Source organism: Oratosquilla oratoria, chromosome 4 (assembly GCF_046742065.1).
Source record: "Oratosquilla oratoria isolate Oo_2021 chromosome 4, ASM4674206v1, whole genome shotgun sequence".
In the NCBI taxonomy this organism is placed as follows: Eukaryota; Metazoa; Arthropoda; class Malacostraca; order Stomatopoda; family Squillidae; genus Oratosquilla; species Oratosquilla oratoria.
The window spans coordinates 56,631,396-56,647,034 of record NC_134780.1 but is presented as its reverse complement, the minus strand read 5'-3'; the positions used below and the strand labels follow the sequence as shown (position 1 = coordinate 56,647,034).

Sequence of the window (15,639 nt, the reverse complement as noted above, 5' to 3'; positions counted from 1 at the left end):
CACCAGTGGGGCAGCCAGTTTAGTTGCTGACAATCCAACCATTCAGCTGGTAGTATTGGGTTACATGGTACCAGTAGTAGGACAGCTGCCTCAACTGACAAGACATTTCTCCATAGGGGCTCCATTGTATAGCTATTTTATTCCAGACATTTGTGGACTGAGTAGTTGTAAGAATGTTCAAGATAATGTGTTCTGTGTTTTCTATGTAGTAATTGTATCTGGGGCATAATGTGTCGAGTGGCAGGCGAGTTCAGCGTTGGTATGATTTTAGTGTTGGGTTGTGACTTGAATCACATTTAAAAAGAAAATCTTTTTTTAGTGATTACAAGGGGGACGGAGAGGGGGGGTCGCCGATTAAATGAAGCGGCCTTGCTGTGGATGTGCTGTGTCTTGCGACACTGCTTCTGACCCAGGGCGGTGGGCAGGGTGCAGGGATGACCCGTCATCCAGGAGGTGCTCAGATGAGAGGGAGGGTGGGAGGGGTGTGGAGTGTATTTGGGGATGAAATGGGTGGGAGTGTTTTTATGCCTTTCCCTTTTTGGCTACCTCCCTTGGAAGGGGGAAAAAGCCTTGGTATATGTATGTATGTATGTACAAGCACCTGGCTTCACCAGCCACAGCTGCGCCATGGGTGCTTGGCCTGCGGCGCTGCTTGCTTCGCTTCGCTTGTGGGGCACTTTGCACCCAGGCTACGCCCAGTTTTACACGACAAAGCAATGCTTCATAAAACCTTCAGAAACAGTCTTCAATTTGTCCATCAAAAAGTTCAAGACTTGTCAAACATTTCATCGGAATATTGAAAATCTTTGTCGTTTCGTAGAGAATCATTGAACTTGATCACCTTTCGATGAAATTCCCGCACAGATTCCTTAACACACAAATTTTTGACAGCCTGGTATAAGCTTGGAAAAGTTTGGGCATGTTCATTCTATAGTTGGCAACAAACTCATCATTTTGTAAAGCGGATTTTGAAATTTTCCGAGTACCTGTATTTTTTTTTTTTTTTTTTTTTTTTTTTTAGATATGTTTATACATATACTAAGGGTTTTTCCCCCGTTACAAGGGAAGTAGCTGAAGTCAAAATGTATAATTCCACTTCACTCATTCCTTCCTCCCTCCCACTTTTCATGGCTCCTTGATGATGGGTCATCCCTGTATCTTGCCCATTGCCCTGGAACATAAGTGATGCAGCAAGACATAGCAAGGCCACTTCATTTAATCGGCAACCCCTCCTCTCTCCATCTCCTCATGCAGAAAAAGAGAAGACAGAGAAATCACTTTGGGCTGCATCAAAATATCACTCGCACATAACCACCCCCTAACCCTCCCATTCCCTTCCTTTCATCTTAGCATCATCCATATACAACCATTCTCCACTCATCCCTGTCTTACATCTTGTCCCTTCCTTCCTTAATGGACATCCCCCCCTTTCTCACTGCCCCTTGGACACCATTCATATGATATGTATCTCCCAGGTAATGCAAAGCTCCCTGCACAAGGGCCACTTGTTAGCAATGTCAGCCATTTAAGTAGTGACTGCTTTTAGCTTGGTCCTTTTCTCAGTCTGTATGTGGCAGCAGCAGATGAATCTCCATGTAACATATGTCTTTCAGGCCCACTACTTGCAGGTACCCATCATTGATCCCATTTAAGCAGTAAGGGCAGCACAGTCACTTAATATTACTGATTGAACTCATTCGTCAGTACCTTTTTACTGTATTAAATATTATTTTTACTATTTACATGCATACATACCAAGGGCTTTTTCCTCCTTACAAGGGAGGTAGCCAAAGTCAAAGGCATAAATCCACTCCCACCCATTTCATCCCCATATACTCCACTATCTCTCCCTCACTTTTTTAATGGCTCCTCCTGGATTATGGGTCATCCTTGCATCTCATCCATTGCCCTGGGTTAGAAGCAGTGCAGCAATCCACAGCAAGGTCACTTCATTTAATTGGTGACTTCTGCTCTCCATTCCCTCATGCAGAAAAAGAGAAATCCCTATGGGCTGCATCAAAATATCATTTACATGTACTCCCTCGACCCCCCATCCCCCATCTAGCCCCTTCCATGCATCACGGCATCATCCATTCTTAACTCACCCCATCTTATGTCTTCTCCCTTCCCTCCTCAACAGACATCACCCTCTTTCTCAATGCCCCTTTTACCCTATCCATATTATCCTTGGTTGCCTCCTCATGTTCACTCCCTCCACCTCTTTTACTTATCTTTCTTAACTTGTTCTTTCCATGTGTCCAAACCATCCCAGTACTCATTAACCCCATCTCCCAACTCCCTTTCCAGCCCCATTCTCCTCCTATTTTTGTTTCTCATTCTATCCAACTTAGTAACCCCCTACCTACATCTTACATGTTTCTGCCCCATACAGTACTGTCAGCACGATCACATCTTCATACAATCTCCTCTTATCATCCATTCCTGAAATGTCAATTTCTCATTACACATTTTAATCACCCAAGGCATTTACTTGATTCTCTCAACCTACAGTCTACCTCCACTCCTCCCTTTCCTGCCACATTCACCCCCAAATATTTAAAGCTATCCACTGCCTCCAGTCTTTCTCCCTTAATAATCACTTCCAATTTGCTGCCATCCTCTCCCCTTCTACATCTCATCACCTTACATTTATCTTCAACTTTCTTATTTTGGACACCTTCCCAAACTCTGTCACTAACTTCCTTAGGCCCTCCTATGACCCTGCTACAAGCAGTGTTGCCAGCAAACAACAAGTGGCTTATCTTCCATTTTTCTCCATTTTCTTTAATCATCTCCAGTTCCCATCCCATTACCCAAGCCTTTATCTCTCGCACCACCCCATCCATATATAATTTGAACAGCCATGGTGACATGACGCATCCCTAGTGAAGTCCCACCTTTACCTCAAACCACTTGGTTTTTCCATTTTTAATTCAAACACAGGCTCTACTCTTAACAGCTTTCTTCCTGTACCATATATGTACAATATCCCCCACAGTGCCTTCCTCTCTACCCTGCCATAAGCCTTTTCTAAATCCATGAAGGCCCCAAAAAATATGCCTACCTTTTTCATAGGATTTCTCACATATCTGCCTTACCACAAATATCTGATCCATGCAACCCCTACCTACCCTAAACCCAAACTGTTCCTTACCAATTACTCCCTCTGTTCCTCTCCAAATCCTCTCAATCCCCTCCTATAAGCCTTCCCAACTAACTCGGCAAACTGATCCCTCAGAAACTACTACAATCACACTTGTCCCATTTTCCCGTGTAAAACAGAACTACACAGGCACTCCTCCAGTCATCTGGCACTCTACCCTCTTTTAGACACTCCACATGACACCCATCTAATCATGGTGCCTTACCTGCTCTCGTTTTAGTAACTGCTTTCACCTCATCTTTTCTTATTTCTCCTCCATTTTCCTCATTCATCAGTCATTTGCTTAATGCTTCCCACTACAACTACCTTTCCCTCTATCCTCCTTCACATTTAACAACCTAAAATACTCTACCCATCTTCCTCTTACTGCTGTCTCTTCCAGTATCATCTCTCCATCAGCACCTACCTTTTCTTCTCTACTTGATTCACCTCTTCTTCCTCTTAATTTCCTTCCAAAATATCTTTTTATTACTTTAATTTTTTTTTGTCATACTTTACAAGAGCCTGTGTTAGAATCAGAAATGGAGAGAATGAGTGGATTGAGGTAAAGGTGGGATTTCACCAGGTTTGTGTTATGTCATCTTGGCTGTTCAATTTATACATGGATGGGGTGGTGTGAGAGGTAAACATGAGGGCAATGGGCCAGGGATTGGAGATGGTTAAAGAAAATTGAGAAAAGTGGGAAATAAGCCAGTTGTTATTTGCTAACAACACTGCACTTGTGGCAGGATCAGAAGAGGGAGTTAGTGACAGTTTGGGAAGGTGTGTAAAAGAAGGAAGTTGGACATAAATGTGGGTAAAAGTAAGGTGATGGCAGCAAATTGGAAGTGAATATTAAGGGAGAGAGACTGGAGGAAGTGGATGGTTTTAGATACTTGGTTGCAAATTTAGCAGGAAAGGGAGGAGTGGAGGTAGAATGTAGATTGGGAGAGGCAAGTAATGCTTTGGGGGATTAAAAAATGTAATGAGAAATAGACATTTGGGAATGGATGCTAAGAGGAGATTGTATGAAGGAGTGATTGTACCGACAGCACTGTATGGGGGAAACATGGAACATCAGAAAGAAGTCTGAATGTGTTTGAGATTAGGTGCCTGTGAAGTATGATAGGGGTTACTAGGTTTAATAGAGTGAGAAATGAAGTGGTGAGGAGAGTGGTGGTGGAAAGGGAATTTGAGGATAGGGTTGATGAAAGAGTATTGGGATGGTTTGGACAGATGGAAAGAACAAGTGAAGAAAGATTAGTAAAAGAAGTGTGGAAGGCAGAGGTAGAGTGAACATGAGGGGGTGACCAAGGATGAGATGGATAGATGGGGTAAAAGGGGCATTGAGAAAGAGGGGAATATCTGTTGAGGAAGGGAGAAGACAGAAGATAGGGTTGAATGGAGATTGTGTATGGATGATGTTATGAGGGGGGTGAGGGAGTACATGTAGCCCGAAGGGGTCACCAATTAAATGAAGCAACCTAGTTATCTCAATATACTGCTTCTGCCCCAGGGCAGTGGGTGAGATGCTGGGATGACCCATCATCCAGGAGCCAAGAGGGAGAGAGTGGAGTGAGTGGGGATGGATTTTGTGCCTTTGTTTCTGGATACCTCCCTGGTAAGGGGGAAATAGCCATTGGTATATATATATATGTGTATTTTGGTATTTAGGCCTTATATATATATTTTTTTATTTACAATTATTTTGTTTTCATAGTTGAATTTGACAAGGGTCAGGAGCCCTATCTGATCCTGACGGGGCAGCATGAACCTAAAGATCAACGTGGCCTCATCCAGTTGTCCCCTGATGGCAGAACAATTGCGCTGGGAGCAGGTTCATCCTTGTCTTTCTTCTCTGCCATTACTGGAGAATGCCTTAACCAGATCACTGACATCTACTCAGGTAAGGCTTAGGTTTTAACTTTGTAAACACAGAAGCCATCCGATAGGACAATTTTATTTTTCCTTATACTCATAATGTAAAAAGTGTAATATCAATAGTAGACATGTATACAAAAGGACTTTTCTAATTTCAAGGTTTGGTTTAATTTTTTTTCCTGTGTACATTACCTGATTGTTTTCATTTTTGCTCCTCTCCATAATACCTTTAACTCTGACAAGAACTGAATGAAATTGTATAGATTCGAGAAAAAAAATCATTGTTCGTTAAAGAGATGGTGGTAATGATAATGACAGTTAATTGACACTGCCTTTTAAGTCATAATAATGGTTGTTTTGAGATAGGAGAGGGGGAAATAAAACAAATAGATAATGTCCATTAAAAGGATGGTGGTAATGTCAACAATTTTTACAAGAGTAGTAGAGCTTGTATTAGAATCAGATATGGAAAGAATGAGTGCTTGAGGTAAAGGTGGGACTTTGTCAGGGATGTGCCTTGGCTGTTCTATGGGGTGGTATGAGAGGTAAATGCAAGGGTAGTGGGTTGGGGATTGGAGATGGTTAAAGAAAATGGAGAAAAGTGGGAGGATCAGAGGATGGATTGAAGAAGCTAGTGACAGAGTTTGGGAGGTTGTGCAAAAGAAGGAATTTGAAGATAAATGTGGGTAAAAGTAAGGTAATGAGATGTACAAGGGGAGAAAGTGGCAGCAGACTAGAAGTGAGTATTAAGGGAGAGAGACTGGAGGAAGTTGATAGTCTTAGATATTTAGGTGCAAATGTGGCGGGAAAGGGAGGAATGGAGGTGGAGGTAGAATGGAGATGAGAGAAGGAAGTAAATACATTGGTGGATTAAAAAGTGTAATGAGAAATAGACAGTTGGGAATGGATGTTAAGTAAAGATTGTATGGAGTGATTGTGCCAACAGCACTGTATGAGGCAGAAACATGGAACATAAGGGAGGAGTTTGAATGTTTGAGATGAGGTGCCTGAGAAGTATGATAGGGGTTACTAGGCTGGATAGAATGAGAAATGAGGTGAGGAAACAGGGGTGGAAAGGGTGTTGAGAGATAGGGTTGATGAAAGGGTATTGGGGTGATTTGGACACATGGAAAGAATGAAGGAAGACTAGTAAAAGAGGTGTGGAAGAAGTGAACATGATGGGGTGACCAAGGATGAAATGGATGGATGGGGTAAAAGGGACACTGGGAAAGAGGGGAATGTCTGTTGAGGAAAGATATGATAGGATAGAAGATATGGGTGAGTGGAGAATGGTTATGAATGGATGATGCTGTGATGAATGAGGCGGAGTGGGTGGGTATGTGTGAAAAATAAATTGACACAGCCTGAAGGGATTTCTCCTAGTCTTCTCCATCTCTGCATGAGGGGACAGAGAGGGGGAGGGGGGGTTAATGAAGGACCCTTGCTGTGGATGTTTTGTGTCTTGAGACACTGCTTCTGACTCAGGGCAGTGGGCGAGATGCAGCAATGACCTGTCATCCAGGAGGAGACCAGAAAAGAGGGAGTGGGGTGGAGTGTGGGGATGGAATGGGTGGTAGTGGTTTTTATGCCTTTGTTTTTTTGGCTACCTCCCTTGTAAGGGTGGGAAAACCATTGGTGTATGTATGGTAATGCTTATAACAATGATTTGACACATTTACAGGATGGTGATTATTGTTGGTGGTGAGAGTTGATGATTTATGAATTTTCTTTTATAGGGGACATTGTTGGCCTGATGTTTGATCCCAGCAGTAAGTTAATCATGACCCTTGGAGATAAGCATGCTAAGGTCTTCCACAATGTGGCTGGCTACATGGCAACCTTGCAGGTAAATAAATATTTAAGAATATTAACCATTACCTTTATTTCTTTGGAAGGTCACTGGCTGAGTGGGTTAGGGCATGTAGGGGCATGGCAATTCAAACTCTGCCACTGGCAAAGTTAAACCAAGAGCATGGTTCATTAAATCCCATGCTACAAAGTCCTCTGAGGGGCACCATCCTAGCCTTCCAACAGGGGTGGGGTGGGGAGTTTGTGAAGCTAAATTATTGAAGTAAAGGTGATGATATGGTTTAAGTTTCGGATCTGTTAGAGATTTCTTTGGGTCTGCACCTCAGCACAGTAGTTTGGTATCCAACTTCAGTTGCACTAGTAGTACTATTATAGGCACTATTACCAGTACTAGTAATGTATTGATATAGCACTACTTATAAATAGCATAGCACTTCAGAGCACTAGCAAAGTCCTAGCACTAATAGTATACTGTACTTGTGTACCTCCATCCTTGTGGAATTGCGTGGTGAAATTAGTCAGGACCTGTCTTCTAGACTCAGATCATTGGCCCCAATACCACCAGCTAGTGTGGTTGACAGTAATTTTATGCCTTGTTAAAAAATATGAATAAATAAAAATAATTGTATTAACTGCACTAGTACATACATATGGGGCACTGTATTGTGCCCCATACAGTGCTGTTGGCACAATCACTCCTTCATACAGTCTCCTCTTAGCATCCATTCCCAAATGTCTAATCCACCAAGGCATTTACTCGCTTCTCTCAATCTACATTCTACCTCCACCTTTGCACCCAAGTATCTAAAACTATCCACTTCCTCCAGTTGCTCTCCCTTAATGCTCACTTCCAGTCTACTGCCACTTTCACCCCTTGTACATCTCATCACCTTACTTTTACCCACATTTATCTTCAGCTTTCTTCTATCACACACACTCCCAAACTCAGTCACCAACTTCCTCAATCCTGCCACAAGCACAGTGTCGTCCGCAAACAACAGCTGGCTCACCTCCCACTTTTCTCCATTTTCTTTAACCAACTCCAATCCCTGACCCACCACCCCATCCATGTATAAGTTGAACAGCCAGGGCGACATAATGCATCCCTGACGAAGTCCCACCTTTACCTTGAACCACACACACTCTCCATTTCTAATCTTGCTCTACTATTCTCATAAAAACTCTTGACAACTCCTAGAAGCTTTCCTCCTATCCTGTATATCCGCAAAACCTCCCACAGTGCCTTCCTGTCTACCCTGTTGTAAGCCTTTTCACATATGTCTTACCACAAAAATCTGATCTACTGTTCTATATTATACTGGTAGCACTACAAACACTGTCCTGTACTGAACTGGTAGCACAAGTACAATACTACTATACAGCAATATTGCACAGGTACTATATTGTAACTATATACTGTAGTGGTACAACTGTTAGTATTAACAGAGGTGGATGGGAGTGGGTATGTGCCCTTTGACTTGGCTACCTCCTTCATAAAGAGGGAAATGCCATTGTTTAACTGTATCATGAATTAAGTCATTGTCTGTCAAAGTTCTTCACATTGCATATCTATGGGAAGGCTGAAGGACATGCAACTGTCATGTCAAAATGTATTCAATAATAATTTTCTTCTCAGGACCTGGAGCAAAGTCGTACCAAAGCTACCTCTGCCGGCATGAGGGAACGAATAGATGTACAAATTGTTCAAGCAAAGTCTGCTCTTGCTGATATCAACAAAATCACTCAAGGATAAGAGGAACAATTCTTCATTCTTACCTTCCAACATCATCAATAGTAAATGACAGCTTGTTGAATATGTTAAAGTTTTATTCAGTTGTGTAAGAAATTCATATGGTGAATATTGGCTTCTGTTGATTACATTGTTTTTTCAAAATTCTAATAACCAAGTCTCAAACAAAATCCCCTATTGCTCCATTTTGAATATACACAGTGCAAATTGGGTATATAAACAGTTTTCCTTGAATGTGACAAGTAGTTTCACAATCATAAGAGATTGAAAAACCAAAGACCATTCTAGTGCTGACCAATAGTATAACTGATGCTATTCCAAGAGATCGAGAGTTGGTTGTTAAAAGTTATAGTAAGGTATTGTGTAGTTTTTTTCACATTTCCAGATTTATTGTACAATTGCAACTTTTGTTAAGTCATAATTTTTGGGGCTGTGGATCTAGCAAGATTCACATACCAGGTTGAGTTTCCAGCACTCTACTCGTGTCAGGCACCAGGTTGTGCTGTGAAGACCATTTCAATTTTCATGAGGCATTGGTAACAAAATTTGTCCTGTATGTTAGTCATATTCTTGTAGTTTATTTTTGCTTGTTTTGCACCCATATGTGAGGCATTGGGTGCTTGCTGTTTACTTTTTTCAAGCTCTCTACCAACAGCTGAATCCAAGCCAGGACTCAGCCCAATATATTTTTCCAACTTGATTTTCATATGTAGCCATATGGTACAGAACCAGATCCTTTAGTATTTTTTTTTTTTTAACTATTCAGGCCTTTCATCAAATGCCATGACCAGTACTTTGTAAAATTGTTGGTGCAACCAAACAGGTGGCAAGTGCTTCACAGATGTAGCCCTTGAAATTTGGTGAAGCCACTTACTGACGAAAGATTACACTGGAGCAGTTTGAGTGAAGCATGAAAACTGATCTTGAATGACTAGTCCCAAAATAATTTTGAAAAATTGAAAACAGTTGTAGGTTACAGTTCTGAGATAATGAAGGAATACTGTGAAACTGGGTATAGTGAAGTATGAAGTGTTGTTTGGTTTCAGTTTGTGGGTTTTGAAAGATTTCCTCAATTTTTGTATCCAGTGATGTATTGGATTACTAGACTTTCTACTTTGGGTAAAATACATTTCCCTGTGCATTACATGTTGTTTGATTATCCTACATACATACTTATACCAAAGGCTTTTTTCCCCCTTATATGGGAGGTAGCCAAAAGAAAATCTTGGCACCTCCTGGATGATGGGTCATCCCTGCATCTTGTCCACTGCCCTGGGTCAGAAGCAGTGTCAAAAGGCCACTTCATTTATTTGGCAACCGTCCCCTCACGAAGAAAAGGAGATGGGGAGAAATCCCCTCAGGTTGCATCAATCTATTTTTCATACATACTCCCTCACCCCCCATCCCCCCACCCACTCCCTCATCCATCACAGCATCATCCATACACAACCCTTCTCCATTCACCTGTCTTCTCCGGTCCTTCCTCTTTCCCAATGCCCTTTTACGAGCAGTTTCAGCGGGCAAACCATCAAACTGTCCGCTCCCGGCGCCAATAGAGGGCAGTGGATGGAGGTCTTCCGTCACTGCCAAACGCACGAGGTAGGGTGTAGGCAGATCCACTGACTACCACGTTATTAGTACACCATGTCCACACCGAGTGCTAGTGCATATTGGTCATGACAAGACACTATAACTTCGATTGATATATATAAATCACATGAATGTCTGTGGAATGTAAGGTGTTTTGATTATAGAAATAGAGACAAACGTGCTGCTGGTGTAATGCTTTGCCTCTGAATATAGCTCTCCACTTTCGATACAAGAATATAGAAACTGTTTATGTCCATCTGCACGTAATTGCGGAACAAAGTTTCATTTTCCTCATGCAATTCACGTAGGATTGTCACAGAGCTACCCATTCTTTCAGTTCTCTGCAACCACTCCCGGCACCAGACACGTCTCTGTGGTCTCTTGTTTTTCTTTTTAATGCAGGCACAAATTATGATAGAATATAGTGCTATCTTCTTTCGAAGTATGGAGCGCACCATGGTGATCTTACTGTAATGAACCACTCGCTCACAACAACTGCTGGCATCCGACTGCCCTCCAACCACCACAGACAGCTGTGTGGACATCTTATGCGGGCATAGACTGCAGACTTTGTCCTGCCAGGCACAGCTCGACCATGTGGACGTGGCTTAACAGACTTTCAGACTATCATCACATAATATTGCCAGAGGGCTCATGGTTTGTTGGAAGAATGAAGTTAATATCTTGCAGAAGAGATGGACAGTGATATACTTTGTCACTGTCTCACTTGGTATAGACTCCACAGGAATCTAATACATTAGCACCTTTGGAGTTGGTAACAAGCTGTTGGTATTACTTCAGCCTGCTTCTGAATCTTCTCCCTCATCCTGGGCAGAGGGCTACAAAATCTCAAAACAGGACTAACAGAGGTTTTGGCGTTGTTGTTGTTTTGGGTTGGGTGTGTTGTCATTGTTGGTTGAGGGGGTTGATTATTTATGTGGTTATTGTGAAGTGATGTTTAAATTTCACAAAGATGGAAAAGGACCAGGAGTACCGAAGTTGAGAGAAGGATGGAGTAGAGGTACCACTGAAAGGGGAACTAGGGGCATTTTCAGGAGGGAGTGACAAGGTGTGGGACAAGGAGGATGGGAGGGAATAGCAAGAAGGGTAGCGACTGGTGGGATGATAAAGTAAAGAAATGAACATTTTGGGATTGGTTGCAATGCAGGACTAGAGAAATGTAGAAAAAAATAATACATGCAAATGCCAACAGGCCCTTAAAAAGAAGGTAGCCAAAAAAAACAAAGGCACAAAATCCACTCACACCCATTCCATCCCCACATTCTCCACTCCCATTTACTCCCTCTCCCTCTTATTTTGGCTCTTCCTGGATGACTGAACATCCCTGCATCTCACCCACTGCCCTGGGTCAGATGCAATGAAGCAAGACTGCAAATACACAGTAAGGCTGCTTCATTTAATCAGCAACCCCCCTTCTCCATTCCCCCATGCAGAAAAAGATATGGGGAGAAATCACTTCTGGCTGTGTTACAACATCATTCAGCATCACAGCATCATCCATCACAATCATTCTCCACTCACCCCCATTGTACATTTTTACTTCCTTCAGCATTTCCCCCTTTCCCATTAACCCGCTCCATCCATCCATCTCATTCTTGGTCTCCCCCTAATGTTCACTTGTTCTTTCCATGTGTCCAAACCATCCCAATACTCTTTCATCAACACCATCTCTGAACTCCCTATCCACCCCTATTCTCTTTTTCATTTCTCACTCTATCCAACCTAGTAACCCCCATCATACTTCTCAAGCACTTCATGTCACATTCAAACTCCTCTCAAGCTTTCCATGTTTCTGTTCCATAGTGCTGTTGGTACAATCACTCCATACGATCTCTTAGCACCCATTCTCAAATGTATTTCTCATACTTTTTAATCCCTCAAGGCATTTACTTGCTTCCCCCAATCTACATTCTACCTCCTTTTCCTGACACATTTACACCCAAGCATCTATCCACTTCCTCCTGTGTCTCTCCCAATTTTCTGCCACATTCTCCCCTTGTACATCTCATCACCTTACTTTCACCCACAATTATGTTCAACTTCCTTCTTTTGCACATCTTCCCAAACTGTCACTAACTTTATCTCTCCTCTGATCCTGCCACAAGTGCAGTGTCATCAAACAACTGGCTTATCCCATTTTCTTTAACCATCTCCAATCCCTGTCCCATTAATCTTGCATTTACCTCTCGCATCACCCCATCCATGTATATATTGAACAGCCATGGCGACATTACACATCCCTGGCAGTCCTACCTTTACCTTAAACCACTCGCACTCAATTTCCAATTCTTCCACAGGCTTTATTACATACAAACATATACCAAAGGCTTTTTCCCCCATACACGGGGGGTAGCCAAAAAGAAAAAGGCATAGAAAACACTCCCACCCATTTCATTTCCCATATATTCCACTCCCCTCCCTCCCTCCTATCTTGGCATCTCCTGGATGACGGGTCATCCCTGCATCCTGTCCACTGCCTTGGATTAGCAACAGTGTCGCAAAACACAGCACATCCAGAGCAAGGCCACTTCATAAATTCGGTGACCCCTCCCTCTCCGTCCCCTCATGCAGAAAAAGGGAAGATGGGGAGAAATCCCTTTGGGCTGCGTCAAATTTTTTCCTCTCTTTTGTAAAGCCCCATCCATCCATCTCATCCTAGGATGCCCCCTCATATTCACTCCTTCCACACTTCTTTTACTAATCTTTCTACACTCGTTCATTCCATGTGTCCAAACCATCCTAACACTCTTTCATCAACCCTATCTCCCAGCTCTCTTGTTCTCATTTCTCACTCTAGCCTAGTAACCCCTATCATACTTCTCAGACATTTCATCTCAAACACATTCAAAATCCTTCTCTTCCTCTCTCATGTTCCATGTTTCTGCCCCATACATTGCTTTTGGCACAATCACTCCTTCAGGCTTTATTACTCTCATGAAAACTCTATATTGATTTTAATAGCTTTCCTCCTATCCCATGCATGTGCAATACCTCCCATTACCTTCCTGTCTAACCTGTCATAAGCCTTTTCCAAATCTATAAATGGTAAAGAGGAGATGAAATGTCCAAGAAGTATGATAGGCTAGATAGAGTGAGAAATAAGGAGGTGAGGAGGAGAACAGGGATGGAAAGGGAGCTGTGAGATAGGGTTAATGAAAGTATTAGGATGGTTTGGACACATGGAAGGAATGAGTGAAGAAAGATTAGTAAAAGGTGTGGAAGGAGTGAATATGAGGGGGCGTCCTAGGATGAGATGGATGGATGGGGTGTGAAGGGACATTACAAGAGAGGAATGTCTGTTGAGGAAGGATGGGAGAGGACAGAAGATAGGGGTGAATGGAGAATGGTTGTATATGGATGATGCTGTGATGCACAAGGGGGAGTGGGGGGTGAGGAAGTACAGACGCTCCTCAACTTATGTTTTAGTTACGTTCCGAACGGCCGAACGTAAGTTGTTACTGAACATTCTAGTAATGTATGACCGTTCATACTGTACTATACATCCATAAATTCTATTACCGTATCTTATAAAACACCCCTAAATCATTAATTATACACACAACATTGTAAAATTCAGTAAATTTCCATTTATCCGAACTCCAAGGGGGATTAGAAATGTCCGATTAACCAAAATGTTCGGTTAATCCTACTTTGTATGTTTCATTCCCGTAGAGTTTTATGCATTGTCGGCTGCAATATTCGTACCTGTAAACTTGGAGTATAAACAGCCGATCAGGTGTAAACATGGAGTGTGCTGCCACCATGTGAGCACTTGGTGAAGCTTGCGGGTGGCGGAACAGGCGTCGGGGTGTTTGAATGTTCGGTTGACATCCAAATACGTTCGGTTGAAGTGATGGCTACCGTATTGAGAAAATGTTCGGTTAATGCGATTATTCAGTTAAAACACGTTCGGATAAGCGCGAGTTTACTGTAACATTAATTTCAAATAAATTAAATTCAAGCAACATAAATGGAGGAGGAGGCAAGGCACGTTCACTCTGTCGTTTCTGCCATGTAAACAATGGACGCAGCGTCATGCGTAAGTATCGTTTGAACTACGGAGAGCGCGCTAAACTTAAAAAAAATAAAAAATAAAATAAAGTCAGTTCAAACGTAAAATAAAAAAAACGTAAAACGAATGAACGTAAGTAGAGGAGCGTCTGTATGTATGAGAAAAAATTTGACGCAGCCCAAGGGGATTTCTCCCCATCTCCTTTTCTGCATGAGGGGGGGTTGCCGAATTTATGAAGCGGCCTTGCTGTGTCTTCCGACACTGCTTCTGACCCAAGGATGCAGGGGTGACCCGTCCTCCAGGAGGTGCCAAGATAAGAGGGAGGAGAGGAGTAGAATATGTAGGGAATGGAATGGGTGGGAATGGTTTCTATGCCTTTTTCTTTTTGGCTTACCCCTATGTATGTATGGGGAAAAAAAAAAAAAAAAAAAAAGGCTTTCCCCTTACAATAGAGGTACATAAATATACCAAAGGCTTTTTCCCCTTGACACAGGGGTAGCCAAAACAAAAAAGGCATAGAAAACACTCCCACCCATTTCATTTCCCATATATTCCACTGCCCTCCACCCTCACTCCTATCCCAGCATCCTGTCCACTGCCCTGGGTCAGAAGCAGTGTCACAAGACACAGCAAGGCCACTTCATGAATTCGGTGACCTCTCCCCCACCCCCCTTTTCTATCCCCTCATGCAGAAAAGAAGACAGGGCAAGATCCCTTCGGGCTGCGTCAAATTTTTTCTCATACATACTTCCTCACCCTCCATCCCCCTCATGCATCACAGCCTCATCCATACACAACCCTTCTCCATTCACCCCCATCTTCTGTCCTTCCACTACAGACATTCCTCTTTTGTAAAGCCCCTTTCACCCCATCCATATCATCCTAGGACGCCCCCTCATATTTACTCCTTCCACACTTCTTTTACTAATCTTTCTCCACTCATTCTTTCCAGGTAAGGAGAGAGAGAGAAAAAAATCAATTCCCCCCCATTTCATCCCCACATACTCCACTACCCCCTCTCCCTCTTATCTTGGCTCCTGGGTCAGGAGCAGTGTCACAAGACACAGCACATCCACAGCAAGGCTGCTTAAATTAATTGGCAACATCCCCCTCTCCGTCCCTTTATGTAGAAAAAGAGAAGAATGGGAGAATCCACATACTCCCTCACCCCCATCCCCAACCCACTCCCTTCCATGCATCACAGCATCATCTATACATGACCATTCACCCCCATCTTCTGTCTTCTCCCTTCAACAGACAGTCCCCTCTTACCCCATCCATGTCTCTTTCTTTGTCACCCCTTCCACTAATCTTTCTTAACTTATTTTCATGTGTTCAAACCATCCTTATACTCTTTCTTCAACCCTAACTCCACTTCCCTCACCACATCGTCTCACTTATCCAGCCTAGTACCCCTATAATATTTCTCAGGCA

The 15,639-nt window shown here is 42.7% G+C and overlaps 1 protein-coding gene across 1 annotated transcript in view; it reads left to right on the top strand.

Moving 5' to 3' along the window:
- The window catches only part of LOC143024872 (transducin beta-like protein 2), a 34,477-nt gene extending 24,751 nt beyond the window's left edge, over nucleotides 1–9,726 (top strand). Inside the window, exons 6-8 of the mRNA XM_076184211.1 lie at nucleotides 4,863–5,048; nucleotides 6,760–6,869; nucleotides 8,469–9,726. Coding sequence (XP_076040326.1) covers nucleotides 4,863–5,048; nucleotides 6,760–6,869; nucleotides 8,469–8,585 — 413 coding nt within the window. The 3' untranslated portion in view covers nucleotides 8,586–9,726. The remainder of the gene's footprint in view (nucleotides 1–4,862; nucleotides 5,049–6,759; nucleotides 6,870–8,468) is intronic.
- Nucleotides 9,727–15,639: the final 5,913 nt, after the last annotated feature.